The sequence below is a fragment of the Argentina anserina genome, chromosome 7 (genome assembly GCF_933775445.1).
Source record: "Argentina anserina chromosome 7, drPotAnse1.1, whole genome shotgun sequence".
In the NCBI taxonomy this organism is placed as follows: Eukaryota; Viridiplantae; Streptophyta; class Magnoliopsida; order Rosales; family Rosaceae; genus Argentina; species Argentina anserina.
The window spans coordinates 7,322,260-7,342,990 of record NC_065878.1 but is presented as its reverse complement, the minus strand read 5'-3'; the positions used below and the strand labels follow the sequence as shown (position 1 = coordinate 7,342,990).

The window sequence follows — 20,731 nt, the reverse complement described above, 5'->3', positions numbered from 1 at the left end:
GAAAAAGGAACTTAAACAATTACAAGATTGTTTTTTTTTTTCGGTATCATGAAGAATTGAAGATGTAGCTGCAGCATCATGTGTTTAGGGAAATAGTTAAAAATAAAATGCAAGTTAAGTTTTTGGTTAACATTGAACATAAGAACATTTGAAGGAGCTAGTAATCATCAATAACAGCGCAACACGGCAACACCATTCTGAGTACAATCGGGTTGGTCAATAAATTTTCAGAGACTCGATGGTTTTTATTTTCATATGCTATTGAAGTATTGAACATAAAAGAGCGTAGAAAAAAAAACTTACTATTAACTTCACAACCACAAACCTAGCACCATTCAAAATCAAATTTGCCATTCTCTTAATAATTTGGTGCATTATTATCTATGATCTCAAATATTTGTTAAAACTCAATGATTTTGTCAAGTAATTCAAAGTTGACTAAATTTCTTTTTTCCTAAATTATTAGAAATACTCAAAAAAGAAAAGCCATTTACATCAACTTTTGAAAACAGCCCGTTATATGCCGACATTGTTTTGTATGTAAAATATATGTAGTCTCTTCCCCTTTCTCTCTCTCTCTCTCTCACTCAATTTCGAATTTCAAATTTGGGTTTCCTCTCTCTGAGTTTACTTGATAGTTTGAGAGAGGTACCCAAACTCCTGAAATTCTCAATTGAATACCGGAGCTCGATTTGGCTCTGGTTCACCACCGCATGGTAAGACTCTAAAGCTTCCTTTTTTCTCTTCTTCTCTTCAGTTCTCCTCTCTTCTCTTTCGATTTCCGTTGGTTTTTCTTTATCAATTCAACCCAAACCTGTAAGCAATCCAGGGTTTAGACGCTGATTTGTTTTTGCTTGATTCTATTTCAGATGTGGTGATTCGAATCGGTAACTTTGAATTCGCGTTGGGTGACGAACCAAATCGGAGGTCGCAGTTTCAATTGCGGAAAAGTAAGAATTGCCTCACTCAATGGTTTTTAGGGTTCATTCTTTTGCTTGTTGGCTTTGATTTGTCTTTGCTTGATACATAGAAAGTTTATGTGGTTGATGTTGGTTTTGGCATGATATATAATCCCAATGATGAAAGGTTTAGTAATCGGAGAGGCACAATTGAAAGGAATTGGTGCTCCTTCTAATTTTGTTGGGGGTTGAAGTATCAATTTCCATTCTATTTGTGTCGAAATCGGGCATTAGTTTCTGAGGGATTTTGATTGTTGATATCTTGATTTCGGATATGTTTGACCCTGTTACCCAAGGAACTGATATTCGGTGACAATTATGTCAAGACTGGCTGCCTTTTGATCCCTTAAATTAAGGGTATCTGACCCAAAGGAATAAGGGCATTACAGAACTCAGAAAAGAGTATTGTCCCAGTAAAAGGTTGTTGCAGACATTATAGATTTTTTTGTTAGAGAATAAAGATTTTATTCATTGTGCTCGGAAAGATAAGTCGGAGTTGGTCCCCTGAGATTGAATGCAGTATACACAAATCTGTGCCATCCTTGGAATGTCAACTAAACTCAAGTGATTTTGCCCAGCTTGAGGTTTTAAGAAAGAATGAATTGATGCACATCATGCAATAGTGTTGAATATATGATTGAAACAGTTGCTTGCTCATTTTAAAAATATTGTTGTTGGCTTGCTGCACAGAAAAAGTACTCGAAATTGCTCTTTTGAAATGCTTGCTGTTGACATTCCAAGGGTGACATAAGATTTGTTACTAGAGAGATACAATGATTTTATATTATTGAGCTTGGAAAGAGAAGTAGTAATTGGTCTCTCTAATGGTTGCCACTGAGATTGAACGCAGTATGCAAATCAATTGGCATCCTTGGAATGTCAACTAAACTCGAGGGATTTTGCCCAGCTTGAGGTCCAAGAAGAATACATTTGTGCACTAGTGTTGGAGATATGGCTGAAATCGTTCCATGTTCATATTAGTAAGATTGTTGCATGTTCACGTTAGAAAGATTGCTGCCTGATTTCTCTCTTCACTCAGCCTATAAATTTAATGAATATGTGATATACACTGCCATATGGGTATTTGACCTCTGCCATAATGTTGTCATCTTTTTTCGAGATATGTTTGACCCTGTCCCAACATTTAATTGCTTTCGAGTTGATTGTTACAGGCAGCTACCAGGGTATTTGACCCAAGAATTATTAGAGAGATAGAAAGTTATTAAACCAATGAACTCGAAAGAGTATTCAGAATTGCTATCTGAAAGTAGTTGCCGCTGACATTCCAAAGCTAGCATGAAAATTTAGTATTTAAGAAATACAATGATCTTTTATTGGCATCCTTGATATGTCAATACTCAAGTGTGTTTGTCAGTTTGAGGTTTTAACAAAGAATGCATTGAGGCTGGAGTGTTGCAGGTACTGTTGAGATTATAGCTCATATTAATAAGATTGTTGCATGTTCATGGTAATTTTGTCCAACTTGTGTGTGATATCCTGATGAGTGATGATAAAAACCCCATGATACACATAATTTCTTAGTTATGCTAATTAGCTGCATATTGGTTATATGGTTTGTGTATTGCGTTGTTATTTGTTCATCAAGCTGGGAATTACAAATTAGTGACTTAATACTTGGAATTAGATTCTGTTTATTCTGGCCTTATATTGTGATCAATTAGGGTTGCTATATTTTGTTATTTTCTTACTATTATTTTAGTTCCTTAATCTATATTGTGAAGGCTAGCTGTGAGCTTTGATTTCTTAGTTCTTAGTATCTTTGGTTCTAGCTTTATTTTGCTGGTGTCATTACAACTTGTTATCTCATATCCTTTTGTCTATTAGACAGTGAGGATACTCCATTTTATCCATGTTTTGGTCTGTTTATTTGATTTAAGAGAAATGAACTTGTGTTCTTTCTTCCATTATGACTAGGTTTATTGTTACCTGTTTTGATAAGATTGTTGCCACTCTAGGGATTTCCCAACTTCAGGTTTCAATATAGCCCGCATTGAGGCAATAATGTATGGGATACTGTTGTGGTCTTTGTTAACCCTCACTGTCTCTCTGTTATCTAACTTTTACCTTTTCTTTTCTACGTATCTTTTGTCATTTACTGTAGACTTGGTTCTGGAATACGAACTAAAAGAAATTTGAACTATTGAAAGGGTTGAAATGCCAAAGGAAATCTTAAATTTCTTTTTCGCTTTCCCTTAAACTTCCATGAAGATCAGCCTAATAGAATGGTATTTGCTAAAACATAATTTGTAGCATCACTTCAGCTTTATCATGCCAATTACACATGTATGATGTATCCTAAAGTTGGATATTCCTCGCAATACTGAAGGCTTTATACATGTGATTGATTGGTTGGTTGGTTGTGTTTTTAGCTTGGTTGGTTGTGTAGGATTTTGGTATTGTTATCGTATAAATATAATATAAATGGATAGTGAAGACTTCACTAGTTTATTGGAGGCTGATTTCATATATCGAAACCCTCTATTTCAGACATAGTGCCCGTATGTGATTGGGGAAAGGATAGTTATTTTGGTCTAGTGCAGAATAACTATTCTTCTGTTAGATATTCCAGTGATGCTTTTGATAGTTATTCCTTTGTGTTCTTAGCTTGGTTATCTGTGTAGAATTTTTGTAGTATTTTTGTTTGTATAAGTAGAATTCAGGGGCAGACAATTTGTGGCCGACTGGATAATCTAATAATGCTTTTGTTAGATAATCCTTTGTGTTTTCAGCTTGGTAGGTTGTGTAGGATTTTGCATTGATAGTGTTATTGTAAAAGTAGAATTTTGAGACAAATGATGCAAATATGTTGTGGAGTTCAGGGGTAGTTTATTTTTGTTGTCGATTGGGTGATTAATGAGGCTTTTGTTAGATATTCCTGTGATTTCATCTTGATTGATTGTGTAGGATGATTTTGGTAGTGTTATCGTATTAGTGAGATTTAGCCGGATGGTGGGCTCCCCTGGTTTATTGTATGATGATTTAATATCAAAATTGAAAGCCTGTGTTCAGATAAAGTGCTCATATGTCACAGGGGAAAGAATTACTATTCTGGTACTGGCATAACCATCTAGGCCATCCCCTGATCAAACCTTAAACAATCTTTTCTAAGACCTACAGTGGAGCTCCCTTGTCAGTTTTCTTTGCTAGCAGCATGTGGTTTTAACTCTTTTAGCTAATGCTTTTGCTATGAATTCTTGAAGAATATTGGAGTGCAGGCATTTGCAATGGCATATTGCTTAAATAGTATCATAGGTTAGGGGTTGTGCCTTGCAGCTGCTTCAATTTTAGTGTTATTTGTTCTATCTGCTTGAAGTGTTGACTAGCACAGTAGGTTTAATTTTAAGATCTGTTTGAAGTTCTTGAGCAGCAGTTACTAGGCATTTGCAACAGGCATATTGCTTAAATAGTATGATACTAGGTTAGAGGGCTGCACCATTCAGCGGCTTCAAATTTGCTGCTGTTTTATTTATTTGCTTGAAGTGCTGACTATTACAGTAGGTTTGAAATTGTGTGATGTTCTTGAGCAGTAGCTACTAACCACTTTATAACCAGATTCAGCCTGCTCTTGATCTGTGTACTAGTTCTTCAACTTGATCCTCCAGTCAAAATCTTGTGAAGACCTTTTTGCCCCAGTAGTTTATCTTGAGGTGGTAGAACCTCACTCTTCTGACCATGCATCAAGGAGAGGTATCATCTCGGTATCAAATAGATTTACGCCTGCGATCTCCTCAAACCATTCTAGCGCATACTCCTATCCGCCTAGATGCTATGTCTACAAAGCCTATGTTTTCTCTTTTTTTTATTGGCTTTGTAGCCAATACTTTCACCCCCAAATAATTGCTTTTCCCCAAGTCCACTTTTCAGATTCTCTCTAGACGAATGTTATTAGTCCATACCGTAAAGTTGTGATGGTTTTGCAATTTAGCTTTGTGCTATTACCTTCTCGTCAGCAAATCTGGACGAGAAGCGTTCCTGAGCTCATTCATAGGGATCTTCCAACATGATTGGATTTTTCTTCCAGGTCTTGTTAAAAAGGTATTCAGGTATAACTAGTGACTCTGCTAAGGGCATACCACCATGCACATGAACTGGTATCTTCAAACATCATAACAAGCATCTTGTCTGGTGATTGCAAGTATCGGGAAGATCAAAAGACCCAAAATGCAGTCATCATAAACTATATGTTCATAAAGGGCCTAGCAACTGCTTACAAACATCGAGTGTGGACAAGAGCACAATTCTCATCATCCATCTCAGTTTCGTCCTTCCCCACCATTTAAGGATGTGAGAAGCCGACCTTATAGTAGAATTGTGCATTCTCAGCAGATTTGTATAATGGTAAACTTGCAAAACCCAAGTCATGAATTATCTCTAATTCTTATACTAGTGTTTTGCTGTCTCCTTTCCATAAGAATCTCCCAATTCTTATAATTGGGGCAACCGCCTCTACTGGTGTAATGACTCGGCTTTCACCATCATCCCATTCCGCATGTATGCACCTAGGACATTAGAGACTCGAACATCATACTTAAAACAATTGCACTCCCCTTCCCTGAAAAAACCCTCTCAGCTTCCATAATATCGCCTAGCTTCACCAAGCACAACACTATATTTGCATGTAATTATTACTCGGAATCCTCCCTGCTACTCCCTTACTAGCTTCCCAAAGTCGTAGGACATACTCGTTACTCTTCAACGACGTACACTGCTTAATGAGGAAGAAATAACCAAGAGGCTTACAGTCAGAAAGCTTCTCTTCCGCATTTATCAGAGCCAACATGGCTTTCTCCACAATACCTACATTCATATAGCTAAATACCAGCTAAAGTCGACAAAGGGCTCCATCCAATCTGAGCATTCTCATCACTCATCATTTCCTTATAATCCTTCTCAACCTCAGACAGCTTCGCACATACATTCATCCAAAGATTATACCATAAAACAGTCAGCTGTATCTTGTTACTCCTCATCTTCTCTACTACAAGCGGTACCTTCCCAAACTGTGACGTGGCCATCTCATTATACAAATCACGGTTCACCACCAGCCCCACCCGGCCACCCCTCCAAGCTTCTGCATCAACGCCTCATCTTCTCCAGTTCTCCACGTCCCTTTCGACAACATAACTGTGTAGTAAAGCAACACAAGCCGCTTTTCGCGACGCCGTACGTATCAGTCAACTGCTCAAGGGGGGGGGGTGTCGTATTAGTCTACAACATAATGTGATGAGCACTCCACTAATGAACAAGAGTACAATCATAAACCGCTCCACGACCTAGGTAATATCATTCCTGTCAACCCTTCCCAATTAGATACTAAAATCTCTCAGAGAAGCATCTCTCTTTAAAGAGTTTATGGGGGGCAGTAAGAGGAAGTCCTTAATGCTGGCAGGTTTAGATTTTTCTTTCATGAGGACAGGGGACTTGGCGACTTGCTCTCATCATGTTGTTCTTCCTCTCATTTACGAACTTTTTCCTGAATTTGATTCCACTGGATCAGGGAATTTTTCAACTTTAATCTTAAATTCATCAGGTCCAAGCTGTTTTGAGCCACAACGTACCCTCATGGCCTCATCGAGCATCATCTGTCCTTTTGATGAGTTTCTCAGTGTGAGTCGACCCACGCTCTCCCCTTCTTTTTCCATGCTGTGTTAAATATTTCAGCCCCAATAAGATGAGAAAATCCATGGAAATCATATAATCAAATAATCTAATGACATTACTTTTTATATGAAAACTATCTGGCAAGTAGAAATTCAAGCCTTCAAATAAGACATTACCTAGTTTAGGTAAGCCTCATCCACTAATCATGAAATGGCATGGATGGAAAGAATACTGCACAGTTCTCCTTGCTAGTGCATCACTGATTCAGACAAGGCCTGCAGACAAAATGCATTTTTTTTATCAAGATCACATTTAATTTTTCCAGCTATGCACCAATATCTTTAAAATTAGGTTGCGCTAAAAATTCAAAGATTAAGTAGACATGAGATTCTCCTAAAATTAGATTCGTGAAGTTACATTTAGTAAGATGTTCGCAGACGGAAATTGTCATATCTTAATACCTCTGTTCGAAATATCGGCGATATCGCCGATATATTCCCGATATATCGCTGATATTTCGAATCCGATACGATAAGAGTATATCGGTCAAAATTTATCGGTCAACGCAAAAATGCTGGTCAATGGTCAAATATCGGTCAAACTTTGATTTTTTTTTTCAATTTTTGTTTAATTTTTTAATATTTATTTCCTCTCTTTTTTAAAAAAAAAACTTATATTTTTGTTTAATTTTTTAATATTTATTTCCTCTCTTTTTTTTAAAAAAAATTATATTTTTTTTCATTTTTTCATATATATTTTTAATTTATATATTTTTTAAATATATCTGATGAATTTCAAGTCTAAATAATCTTTCTTTAATACCTATTTTTATTATTAGATGTCGTTAGTGTATTTTAATTTTCATTAAATCAAGTATTTATTTTCTTTAGTTTACTTAGTACCGTTTTTTAGTTTATTTGGTACATATTGAAGTATAATTTTATAAATTTTATTGAAAATAAGCAAATCTGATAAAACCGATATATCTCCCGATATATCGTTTTACCTCTCGACCGATACGATGCCAAAACCGATATTTAGACCATTGCTTAATACTATAGGGTTTCGAAAAGTAGCAGTCAATAGTCAGTGGGGTTTTAAAATCTTCGTACCTGTACGTCTGGAAGTGTTTTTATTTTATTTTATTTCACGGTAAGGAACCATACCCACTGACATGGGGCCCCTAGTCTCATGTGACTCTTACGAGCGCGAGCAGAGTCATTCTATAACCAGAACATCAGGGTATCCCCACAACTGAAGGTATTTTCTCTGACATGGGACTAATTCCTGATGGGGCCCATGTGAAATGGTTCCAATCTAGGCCACAGTAATGCCTCCAGTGGCCCAACACGGCTGATCTTTTCGCTACAATAGGCCCATCAGACACACTGGAGTGTGTAATGCTTTTGTCAACGATCGAATCCCTGACCAATGCACATTTAAGTCCTGGTCAAAGAGTTGTCGCGGTTAGAAACCACTACACCACATTCCGTGGTTGTACTTCTGGAAGTGTAAGAACACATCAATAGTCAAAATGATACAAGACTTTCGGACAGTGTACCACAGCTTAACGATGTGTCCTCCTGCACACAGAGTACATTAATCAGGATTGAATCATTGCCCAGGCTGCAATTAAATTTATGTTTAGACAGTTGTAGAAATAAGAAACTAGCAATAAAGTTAATCAAGTTATATTAATGCAGCGATAAGGAAATAAATTTGCTGCTCACCTTTACTGTGACCACCTCACAAATGCCAAGTGTCATTTTTCTCAACAAATTTATAACAATAGATATTATAAAAGACACTTGACATTTATTTGTGAGGTGGGCATAAGGTGGCACAGTAAGAATGGGTGACAAATTTACTTCTCAATGATGATGTATAACATTAACATTATTTTATCAAGTTACCATTAATTTCTTCTTTACCTTTGCTCCGTTTCTAGAACCACACCGATCCGCTGCCATCTAGAACAACTTCAAAACCTGATTTGTTTTCAATTCCCAGTTATGCTTCTGTTTAGCCTATACATAAATCTTGGTAAGTTTCAATTCTCCATGATGATTCTATACTACATAACACTACATATTCTTGCTTGGAAAGATGTATATAAGTGGTTAATCAAAGTTTGATTCAACCTGACGTACAACATCTTGGGATATATACACTGGCTGAAAACTTGAGGCATCTTTGAGCATGAATCCAGGAATGACTCTAATAGCAACTATAATGGTCAGTCAACTAGATACAAGATCTGTCAACTAAGATCCAAGATGCGATTAAATCTACTTTCTTTAATTTAAGGAACTATAAAACACCACAGCACTTACTTTAGAACTAATCAGCAACACGATACTCAAATTCCTTTAGGCACCCAGGCCTGCTCATAAAAACAGTTTGATTTTTGTGTACAGATGATACATAAAGGTATTCGTACAGGAGATATATATATATATAAGAGAATTTTCAGGTGCGGACGTAGGCTGCAACGGCGGGGCGGATCATGACAGCCGCACTCCCCACCTTTCGGCGGTCCCGTCTGTGCCGGTCAGAGCTCCATCGGCGACCCACGGCAGCCGGAATCGCGAAATCGCCGGAATATACTTAGAAATTTGATTTTTGCAGATTCCGGCCGCCATGGGTCGCCGATAGAGCTCCGGTTGACATAGACGGGATCGCCGGGAGGTGGGTAGTGCGGCTATGCTGGTCCGCCGCGCCGTTACGACATGCCGTCGCCGGAATCGGCGAATCCGCACGGTGCGGACGTCTGCACCTGAAGTGGCCTATATATATATATATATATATATATATATATATATATAGTATAAGAAATGAGACATACTGCGAAGCATAAGGAGTTAGGAATACCAGATAATCGCCATGTCTTGAGGATATCAGCCACAGCAACTTTGAGGGCTGAGCATAGCTTTTATTATTTTTCTGCCAAGAAGTAAATTTCAGAATAAGGCACATGTAATTCTAAGTTTCTAACGGTGAGATTTACACAATGAGATGGGAACAGCTATTAATGGATAATCTTTTAACAGATGTAATAGTTTTGTCTGTGTTCCAAGTAACTAAGGCATGTGTAACGTTGATTTCAAAATAACGGGATAGAGATATTAAAAGATCGAGTAAGACTTGCACTCATTTAGCTAAATGCCAACCTTTCAGTCATATCTAAAACACTTATGAACCTTGTACGTTATTACACAACTATATCTATCTTAAATATTAGTACCTGATCAGCTGATCTCTAATTCTCTATTCACCACAATCTTGAGTCTTGACAACTCTGATCCAATTTTGGAGTCTCTATGCTTCTACATTGCCTGCACGGTAGATTTTTATCTATATCAGATTCATAGCTGATAACTTGTTTACAGTGCATTACACGAGTATGAATTACATATTACATAGTTAAAGGTTTTTACCAATTTGTGCATCCCATAAAGTTACTTGACGTACTGTATGTTCTTATAATCCACTGCTACTCCGAGGTTTGACACTCTGACCTGCCAAAACGGTGCTCTTTCAACATGTCTGCAAAAAATCATCTTTACAGATCAATATAGTTTAATTCCCATTCATCATAAGCTGCTAAAATACTGAAACTTACAATGTCGAGAGCACTTTCAAGGACTGTGCACATATGCATCACCTATATATGGTTTTAAAAAAAATGGTTCCATTCTGAGTTCAAGAAGTTAAAATGCTTTCAACTTGCCTCTTACTTGAAGAAATAGAACCGAGCCGTATTGAAGATTGCCGAAGAAAGGGAAGATGTGATGAGGAACTTGATCAGCCCGTACTGTGCTTCTTCTCCAGTTCTTCTGTGTAATTGAGGAGCTTTAAATGACTGCCTGCGCTGTAGTCATGCCGTTACATGGTCTTCCTCGGCTATTATTTAATCATGTACATGTAAAATTTTCCTCTAGTCACACTGTTTCCCAGAAGGAGGAAATTGCTGATTCTTGTGGAATTTTACATGTTCTTTAACAAAGTTGAGTTTAACAGTAGAAAGATCTGCGGAAGAAAATTTCAGCGTACCTGCTCTAAATTAAATGCCAGCCATAAGGTTGCATTAGTAAGAAAACTCAACTCGTGCTATATCTCCATGTAAGAAAAATCTCCACGTTCCATGTACGTTAGACTTGAGATAGTGAAGACATCTTAGTCTGTAACACTTGCCATGTCTCCTAGGACCAGCAAAAGCGATTCAATAATTATTGCAGAAAAGATAGAAGTAAACTGATAACGGATTGTAAGAAATAGCATATAACTACCTGACTTAACTGTGGAAGAGCAGCTCAAGAATTTGGTTATGCGTCCTGAACTCATCACTCAGAGCCTATCTCTATCTCTGTTTCCACCGTGCTGAGAAACAAGGAGACTCCGTCAATTAATATAATTGTCTCAACTTGTAAATCAGAATATGATGATTATTTCTAATCGAACAAACAGTCATGCAACAGAGCATAGTTTCTATAGACAATTTATTGGATAACAGTGGATATCATGTACAGTATTGATGAAATAATAAACAGAGGAAAAAAAAACAGAGAAACGTGATGAACAAGAGACAATTACCTCTCAGTTACATCTGGATCAGTGGATCTTCTATCTCGTAATTTTGACGACGTTACAGTTGTTGGGCCACTCAGGCATTATAATACCCCGACGACAGAACTGAATGAAGATTTTGGTGAGGGGTGTGTTTTGCAGGAAGAGTGGCAGGTTCTTCAGCTTAGGCAAGCAATCAAATGTGATGGATTCAAGGCATGGCATGATTGTAATTCCAGCACCACTGCATTCTTCCCACTCTTCCCACTCCTTCATCGTCTGGAAGGTGAGTGTTTTCAATTTAGGGAATGAAACAGAGGAGGATGAGGATGTTTGAGTGCCCAAAAATTCATCTCCAACCTTCTTCACTTTGTCCATTCCCATTACTTGTAGTTGTTCAAGGGCGGGCAAATTCCCATCCACACTTCCAAAGATAAAGGGATCTCAAATGCTTTAACGATATTAACCAGCTGGGCACCGGGCTGTCAAAATAATGAAGAATCGATAATATTTCCAGATCTTTCTGCGGCGGCCGTAATGCCTCCAACACATCGCTCTGCCCTTCCAGGTCTGATAAATCAAGATTCAAATGATAAAGCTTTTTATTTTGCAAGCAAGCCCTCTGCGCCTCACTCGCAGCATCCTTCAAACTCTCCTTGATCCTAATTGTCAGACTACCCTGGAGCTGGTCCAAGTTTCCCAGATCTCCTAATTTCAAGCCCTCACCATCATTAACAAGCGGACACAAATTTAGTGTTTGCAGACTTGTTAATCTTGCTATACCTCTCGGCAAGTAGGCCAAATTGCCACAACGATGATTATGGAGATGTCTTAAATTAATCAAATTCCCAATACTTTTAGGCAGTCTTCTGAGTGCAATGCACCCGATAAGACCCAAGGTTTGCAAATTGTATAAATTGCACAAACTGTCTGGTAATTCCTTTAAATCCCAATTCCAAGACAAGTCGATATACCTCAAATGTATCAATTCACCAATCTCTTCTGGAAGTTCTGTGAGGTCGTTGCCGCTCAAATTTAGTGTCCTCAGACGTTTCACTTGTGAAATCGCTTGTAAATCTGCGCTCTTCATCCTTGACTCAAACGCCGTTAGAGAGCGCAACTTTTTGCAATTCGCTGCTGAAATAATGTCTGAAAGTGGAGAACCATATGGTGCATACATTAAGGTCAAATGACGCACCTCCTCTCTTATTCTTCTGTTTGCTTCTTTAGCCTCCATTATATAACAATCATTCTTGTTGAGGAACTGCACAAAGTCATGCACAATATCGTGCATTTTGCAAAGTGTAGTCATGCTCTCGTCCCAATAACCTATTTCTTCTTCCACAACATCTTGAAGAAATGATAGCATCACTAAGGTCTCGAAAACAGTTTGACATGTTTTCTCCTTCTCTTTATAGTCATTTCCACTAAGATAATCTTGTGACATCCACAACTCGATCAAATTGTGTTTGCTCATCTCATACTCTTTAGGAAATGTAGCACAATATAAAAGGCAACGCTTAACTACAGGCTCAAGCTTATAATAACTTAGTAAAAGAGGATGAAAAACTTGTTGCTTAACCTCTGGTAGAGCCCATATCTTACTCTCTAAGACGTCCTCCCATTCTCCCCTTTTCTTCTTAGAGTGCATGAGAGCACCTAAGACTCTTGCCGCAAGCGGCAAGCCGTCACACTTTTTGCTATTTTTTCACCTATAGCTCCAAATCCATTAGCCCTATCCTCTACCCTCCCCAAATACGCAATGTTGTTAAACAATGCTAAACAGTTTTCCTCACTCAGCTTCTCTAATTGGATCATGTGAGCGGTTGCTCCCATTATTTTAGCAACTCTCTCTTTTCTTGTGGTTACCACTATTTTACTACCTTTAGCACTACTAGCTTCCATTATTATTGTTAGCTTCAAACTGTCCCACTCTTTTTGGTATTCAGTCCACACATCATCTAAAACAATGAGGATCTTCTTCCCCTCAAGACATCTAGACATACAATGCAAGACATCTTCCAACTCGGTTGAATCTGGGGCATCCTCACCAGTAGTACCACTTATAATGGCTTTGGCAATCCTCACCACATCAAAAGGATTCGACACGCAAACCCATATTCTCTTTTCAAAAGAGTCTTTTATATTTTCATTGTTAAAGGCTAATTGGGCAAGAGTTGTTTTGCCTATCCCTCCCATACCCACGATAGGAATGACTGAGATCCGTTTCCCTTCACTACTCCCACTCAACAACTTGCTCAACAAATCAGTTGTTGCTTCTTCTCTGCCAAATATTGTAGCAATATTGACAAATGATGAAGTTTTCAGTGATTTGGTAAGTTGATTGCCTCTACTACGAGTTGAGGATTCATGAAGCTTAAACTGCTTTTTCTGAGTAGAAATTAAAGCTAACCTTTCATTCAACTCTTTCATCTCAGTAGCAATTCTATACAGATGAGTTGCCTTACTGACTTGAGCAAAACAAAAGCAAGTCGAGGTGATGGAGAAACATACCTTCTTGAAGGTTTACTTTTTCTCAGTGGTTGCTCCCATAGCCTTTTGCTTCAGAATTTCCGTGTTCCACTCATCAAGCACGTCAACCATCTCGTACGAGACATCATTGAGCACATCCAACCAGTTTCTCACGCTGGCATTCTCCACCTGCTGCTTCTCAGCTTCCTCCAGCACAGCTTGAATTACTTTGAGATTGCTGCTGAATTTTTTGACCTCTGTCTTAGCATTCGAAATCAGCTTGATACCTTCTTTTGTGTGGTCAAAAACACTTGAAACCAATTTTTCCAGAAGCACGCTGATGAGCACCTCGGCCATTTCGGAAATTGAAACAGAAACAGAAACACAAGAGCTAGAGATATATATGTCAACTGAGAAATGCAGAATTGCTGTGAGCCTATTATCAATTCTGCCAAGTTTATAGTGCCCGATAATTGTTTAGGTCAAGTCCAAGTCAAACTATTCCAGCACAAAAACAAGGACTCAAATTAAGCTAATGTTTTATATATATGTAACTTAGTCTCAGTCTTGATCTACGCCTGTAATAATGAAGGGACAAACTGTCTTGTTTGGTACATAGAGTACCTAATTATTATGATCATTGATTTAACACTACTAGCAAAAATAACTCTCACACTGATTTTAATCAGTGATAATTGAAGGTATTTCACACGGATGTCAGTGTCGGAAAGCTACTAGACACGGTGCGCATACAGAATGTATATCGGTGTACTTTGGAGGGGGGACTAATAGCTATTAGGCACGGATTATAAAGCTCGTGTGAATTGTTGACGTGGGTCCCATGAATATCCACAATCATACTCAATTTGTACCGCAGGTTTTCAGTGTGAATAAATTTCTTCACACTGATATCTGTGTGTCATACTATAATACACACTGATATTAGTGTGATGTCCTGAGCCTTATATCCACACTATTTTGTGTGAGTAGTTATAATAGATTTAAAAAAATCAATATTGGCCTAATATATATTACCATACTCATATATCTCTATTATATATATATATATTCAAGCTTTTAACAACAAAGCAAACAAATCCATAACTCCATCTAAAATATTACATTTAGCATTCAGACCAAATGTTTGTAGTTCATATTCCTACCAAAATATATATTTTCAAACTAGATTCATTCTTGGATTACAAAAAACACAAGGATGGTCTTCTAGAATACAATGTTGTTCAAGATGGAACATCACTAAGAATGTATAAGAAATATAAGCATTCTCCTCAGCAAGATACTGGATCAGCTATTTGCTCCTTGTCTACTGAAAATGTTATTAGAATTTGATTTTTGAGAGGTACCTTCTCTGGCTTTATCTTCTTCCTTGTCTACTGCAGTTCCATTTTTCTTTAGTTGAACTTCAGTTGTACCATTAACAATCTCATATCTCTGCAAGCAACCATCAAAGTACTCAGAATGTATTTTGCACATAGTAGCACAAAAAAGCCAATTTAGGAGCACCAATTTCAGTCAAACTTTGAGAACTAAGATCTGAACTAAGAGATATGGTAAGAATAGTTTTGATATCGTGCATACCCTTTTGTAGAGAGGTTCCAACAGCTTCTGATATTTTCTTTCCAACAGAGCTCTCTCCCCTATAAATATTTCTTTAGTACCTCCTCACTCCCCATAGAATCAACATGTATCAATGTAATAACCCGATTTTTTAGAAACTAAATGTCGAGTATTTTCAAAGTGTTAAACTTGTGAAATTAATTCAAGACGACAATTGGAGGTTTGCGACATTTCGAAACGAAAACGGAAACGTTCTCGGATCGTTTAATTAGAAAACGTAACGTTACCGCAACGTATAGATCGACTTTTATTTCGTCGCTCGGTTGCGAAAACTTCCTTCACGAAAGTCGTAGAGCTCATCGATACGAATTCGTGGACATGTCATGCGTTCGAATCGGACGTCGGACGCGAAAGTTATTAACGTCGGAAGTTCGTTTCCGATTTTGGAAATAGTATAAAAGGAAGGAGAGGAGATTAAAAATCAGAAAATCAGATTTTTCTAAAAATCAGCTCGGGTACTATTCACCCGACCCAAAAACCTTCTCCGGCCGATTTCTCCACCATCCGACGTCGCCTCGTGTCGTGCCACCTATCAAACTGACGGGCTCGACGAGCTCTATCTTTTGGGCTACGCCTTGCACTCCGGCGACAACCACACACGGTGTAGCAACCGCCGAAAGTTACTGTTGTGGCGGCGCCGCCTCCTCCGGCCACCATGGCTCAAAATTCTTGGGGGGTTTTGCTTGTCTCAGTCGCAGCAACATTCCCACAAAAGGAATTGAGCCAAATCGAAGTGTAAGTACCCGAATCAAAATTTCAATTTCTAGGGTTTGTGAATAGTGCCGATTTCATGTTCTTCGTTGTTTGGACTGTTTAGACTCGGATTTAGACCTTGGTGTCAACTAGGAAGTTGTTGGAAATGTTGTTTAGGTTGTGGTGGTGAAATTTGGTGATGATTGGTGGCGGTCGGTGAACAGTAACGCAGAATGAATAGTAACTGCGAATAGTAACTCCGCATGAATAGTGATCTGTAACAGTAACTGTGAATAGTGATCTGTAACAGTAAATGTGAACAGTGTCATGGTAAACCAGTAACTTTGAACAGTGTTTTGGTAAAACAGTAACTTTGAACAGTGTTTTGGTAAAACAGTAACTGTGAACAGTGGTTTAGTAAAAACAGTGATTAGTAAACATGAACAGTGTTCCGTGAACAATGTTTTATGAACAACATTTAGCTGTGCTGAACTCGTCACCTGATATTTTAAGTATCATTTTCTAAGCATTTATCGTGCTATTAGGTGACTGACGAAACGAGTGAGGAAATTACTTTCAGGGTCGTGGAAGTTGCACGCAGGAAAGAATGTGAGTAAAATCTCACATATTTACGAATCTACCCTTGCAGAGATTCAAGATTTTACAAGAGTTTTTAATATTGAATTACGACATGTATACGATATAGTGGATTATATATATATTGTATAAATGGTAATAAGTATATATATATATAGTTTGCTATATTATATACTGTTATAAATTCATTGGGATTTGTCATTTCGATGACGAGAATTAAATGTTGAGCATGTGATGTGATTTTTGTACAATATGAGGTGTGATTATTGTACGTGGTTTTAACATGAGTTTGTTAAAATGTTTTGTCTTCGGACGAGTTTTTGTCTTCGGACGAGTTTTTGTCTTCGGACGTGTTTATGAAATATGACATGTATACGATATAATGGATTATATATATTGTATAAATGGTAAATATGTACATGTATATATAGTTTGCTATATAATATACTGTTATGATTTTATCGTGATTTATGTCATTTCGATGACGAGATTTAAATATCGAGCATGTGATTTTGATTTGTACAATATGATGTGAGATTATTGTACGTGATTTTAACATTGAGTTTGTTAAAATGTTGATTTGTCTTCGGACATGATTTTTGGTACAATATGATGTGAGATTATTGTACGTGATTTTAACATTGAGATTGTTAAAATGTTGATTTGTCTTCGGACATGATTTTTGGTACAATATGATGTGAGATTATTGTACGTGATTTTTAACATTGAGATTGTTAAAATGTTGATTTGTATTCGGACGTGATTGGTACAATATGATGTGAGATTATTGTACGTGTTTGGCAAGTCGGAACCTAGCCTTTGGCCGGGCGAAAGTTACGATACAGTTAGAGCTCTAGTCTGTCTGTCATAGTACTACATGTGAGGTAACTGGTGGTTATCTGCTCATGGGTACTCAGATTGTTTTGGATGTTTGGTAGCGGGTGGCTATCCAATATCGGCGGTGTATTACGAGAGGGGTAACAGATGTGTACCAGCGTTCTTGGTACCCGTATTATAAATGCATTTGGGTAACCAGAAGGGTTACTTAATTTCTCATGAGCACTTCTTTTCATATTTCTTTGGGACAACCAGATGGGCCGTCCATTGACTCATGAGTGCATTTATATTTGTTTGATTTGTGGAATTTCGTATATATATTAATATGCGAGTTATATTTTCATTTTACTCATAGGAGCTGTAAAGCTTACCGGGTTTGTGTTTACAATCCCGGTGCACCAATTCGATGGTGTAGTGGATAACTCCGCAGGTGTGGATTAGCGGGAATTGACGGACCGCTCAGAGGACTTGAAGTTATTTATCTACAGCTTGTGTGAGGATTTTGTGTGACTATCTTGTGAGGTTGTTGTGAGGATCATACATTTCCATTTGTTATAATGTTGAATTATAATTTAGTTTGTAATAATCGGTTTGACTGAGTTGTATTTTGAACTCAGAGATGATCCGCTGTGGCATTTTAAATGATTTCGATTTCATCGAGATTGTTTGGTGTTTAACGACTTTGAAATTTTGAGTTTTTATGCTCAGAATTTCGGGGTCGTTACAATCAAACCAATCTGGAATTTAATTAAACTATTACATGATGCTGGAAAAGTGTAAATTGCAATGAAACATTCCTTGAAAGAAAAAAGAGCAGAATCTGCCAACGTATAAATCAAATACATATTTGTACCTTTCTTCACTAGTGGCCACTGAGGGATAATATCATTTCGCTTGTTAATTATGATTATGTAATGCTTTGGCAGAAATGGGTCCAATCACAAGGCTACACCGGACACGCTATGATGTTGTGGAAGCGTCTCTGGGGGAATGATTTATGGGCGCATAACAGTGATCAGTTGGAAGGTTTGACAGATATCCACACTCTTGCCTAATGCAATCATTTTCGTAACTGATAAATCAAAGACGCATGGCTACTATATACTCGTGTTGTAGGTTTAACAAGGATTTTAGCAAGTTGTTGAGTTTAAGGCATTGTCTTAGAAGGATATTATTTATGTGGCTGATGGAACAAGGAAGAAGGTACATGAAATTGTTCCTCCTTGCAATGTTATTTAGTGTAGAGGTTAAGGAGTGTTATGGTGTGTATATGGGAACTCTAGGGACCTTATAGTTGTGTTTATTTGAGAACCTTATCATTGATTATGGAACTCACAGGAGGTTTCAGATATTGTTCACTTTGGAAGATGGCATGGTGATCAAGACCTTCTGATAGTAGCAGGAATATTGTTTGTGTTTCGAGTCAAGTGGACTGTGGCATGAATTGCCAATTTTGCTACACTGGCAGGCAAGTTTACTTCTCCTCTAAAGGTTTGAAATTTTAGTGGTGTCAAGATTTATTATTCTACATATTTAAAATGCTGGTTATAATTCCTTTCATTTTGCAGGATGTGCCCAAGGAGAAATTCTGCTATTTCTCTGTGAACGTGCTCTGTCACTTAATCGACTAAATGTTTTTATGTCATATACTATTCCTCTCTCCTTGTAGCTTTATCAATTTGATAACATTAAGTATATTTGTGTATATTAATAGATGATTTGTATTTCTATGAAAGGTTAAACTGGACTGGATTGTGTGGAATGTAGAAGAAATTAGAACTTATAGTTGTTGTTGCTATTGGACAAAGGCTGGCTCCTGTCCAGGTACCCCGCTTCCCTAAGATGTTTTTTTTTGAACTCCATATAGTATTTGTATAATTTAGAGGCATATGATTTGAGATGTGCTCTTTGTTTGAAATATGGAATACTAGCAATTGTACATGTACTTTCTACTTTGGGACTATGCATAGACCATATATTTTTTTTCTGCTTTTGTATGCAACAATCTCATGCATACTTGATTATTTTTATTTGATCTCTTCTTATATTATTCAATTCATTCTTTGAATAGTATACTATTTAAGATAATTTTGATTCTTATCGGAATACTTATTATTGTAACTCATACTTATTGCAAAAATCTTCACTACTATGACACTGAGGTTGTATATTCAAAATGCTAAACAACAACTCAATAAAGTAGGGTAAGGCTGCATATATCTGCAACTCCCCAGGTCTGGCAGTGGTGCGAGAGTTGTAATAGAATGTCATTTTCTCTGTAGTAATTTACTATTAGAGTAGTAATTTATTGTTAGAGTTGATATATGTATGTTCTAATTTTGGTTTCTGATAATATATCCACAAATTATATGCTTGTGTATAATCTATATCATTGTGGAATGCTACTATAAATTCACAATACTTTTAGTGTCTTTCAATGTGAAGTAAATGTAATCTTCATAACGTCACTAAGAATTTTCATCAACAAAAAATTAATGCGTTTGTTTGCTTGACAATGTTTTCCTATTAGAGTAGTGACATATCGAGATATATTCTGTGTTGGCCGTGTAGCTGAAGAAGATCTGAAAAGGTTAGCTGCAGCCACTGGTGGCACTGTGCAGACTGGAGACATCCATCAATGACCGGTGTGTAACATTGTACTTTGCTTCATGATGGTGGTGTCGTCGTTGGAGATGGTAACATTGTACTTTATAGTTGATTAGATTATGTAGATTAGGGATGATATGTGCTTTGGCATATGTATGTATTTTGATTTGGTATTGAACAACTAGAGAACCAATTATAAATTTATGAATTTCAAATTTTCAGCTTACCATTTGAACAGTGAATGAGTGTGATTTGATGTAACCAAAAACAAGCATCACATAACTAGCAACTGTTAATTGAGGTGAATTCAAACAATAGTGACCAATAAGTAACTATTGTTGTTTTTCAAATCATACAACATATAGAGAAGCATATAGAAAATAATTGTTAACTAATAACAAATTAAACAACATTTACTTGTTGCCTTAGGCTCGACATATTTTTTTACATGCACATCATACAACATATAATTGTAATGTAACTGGAATTCACATTACAGATAACTATTATTAAACTATCTATGAAACAACATATATTATTCATATGTTTAAGAAATATAAGATGAAACAACATATACGTGTAATTATAGTTAAGATTAGTCTACATTTAAATGTTATATCACTGAAAATCTGGAAATGATAATATAGCATTAGACAACAGAAGACTTTTTTTTATGTTGTTTAATAGCGTTATGAGATACCGGAGTATATCTGTGGTCTAATATGCAAAGAGACATCATC

The 20,731-nt window shown here is 37.0% G+C and overlaps 2 protein-coding genes and 1 pseudogene across 8 annotated transcripts in view; 1 reads left to right on the top strand and 2 right to left on the bottom strand.

Moving 5' to 3' along the window:
* LOC126803212 (probable CCR4-associated factor 1 homolog 11) overlaps positions 1 to 20,731 on the top strand; it is a 74,222-nt gene that overhangs the window by 7,331 nt on the left and 46,160 nt on the right. The gene's annotated exons all lie outside the window — the stretch shown is intronic.
* Positions 5,188 to 6,145, bottom strand: LOC126803491 (pentatricopeptide repeat-containing protein At5g27460-like; annotated as a pseudogene).
* LOC126803490 (putative disease resistance protein RGA3) lies at positions 11,205 to 13,976 on the bottom strand. The gene is given in 4 exon segments (XM_050531290.1): positions 11,205 to 11,571; positions 11,615 to 12,842; positions 12,845 to 13,593; positions 13,678 to 13,976. Coding segments are annotated over 4 exon segments (2,643 nt in total).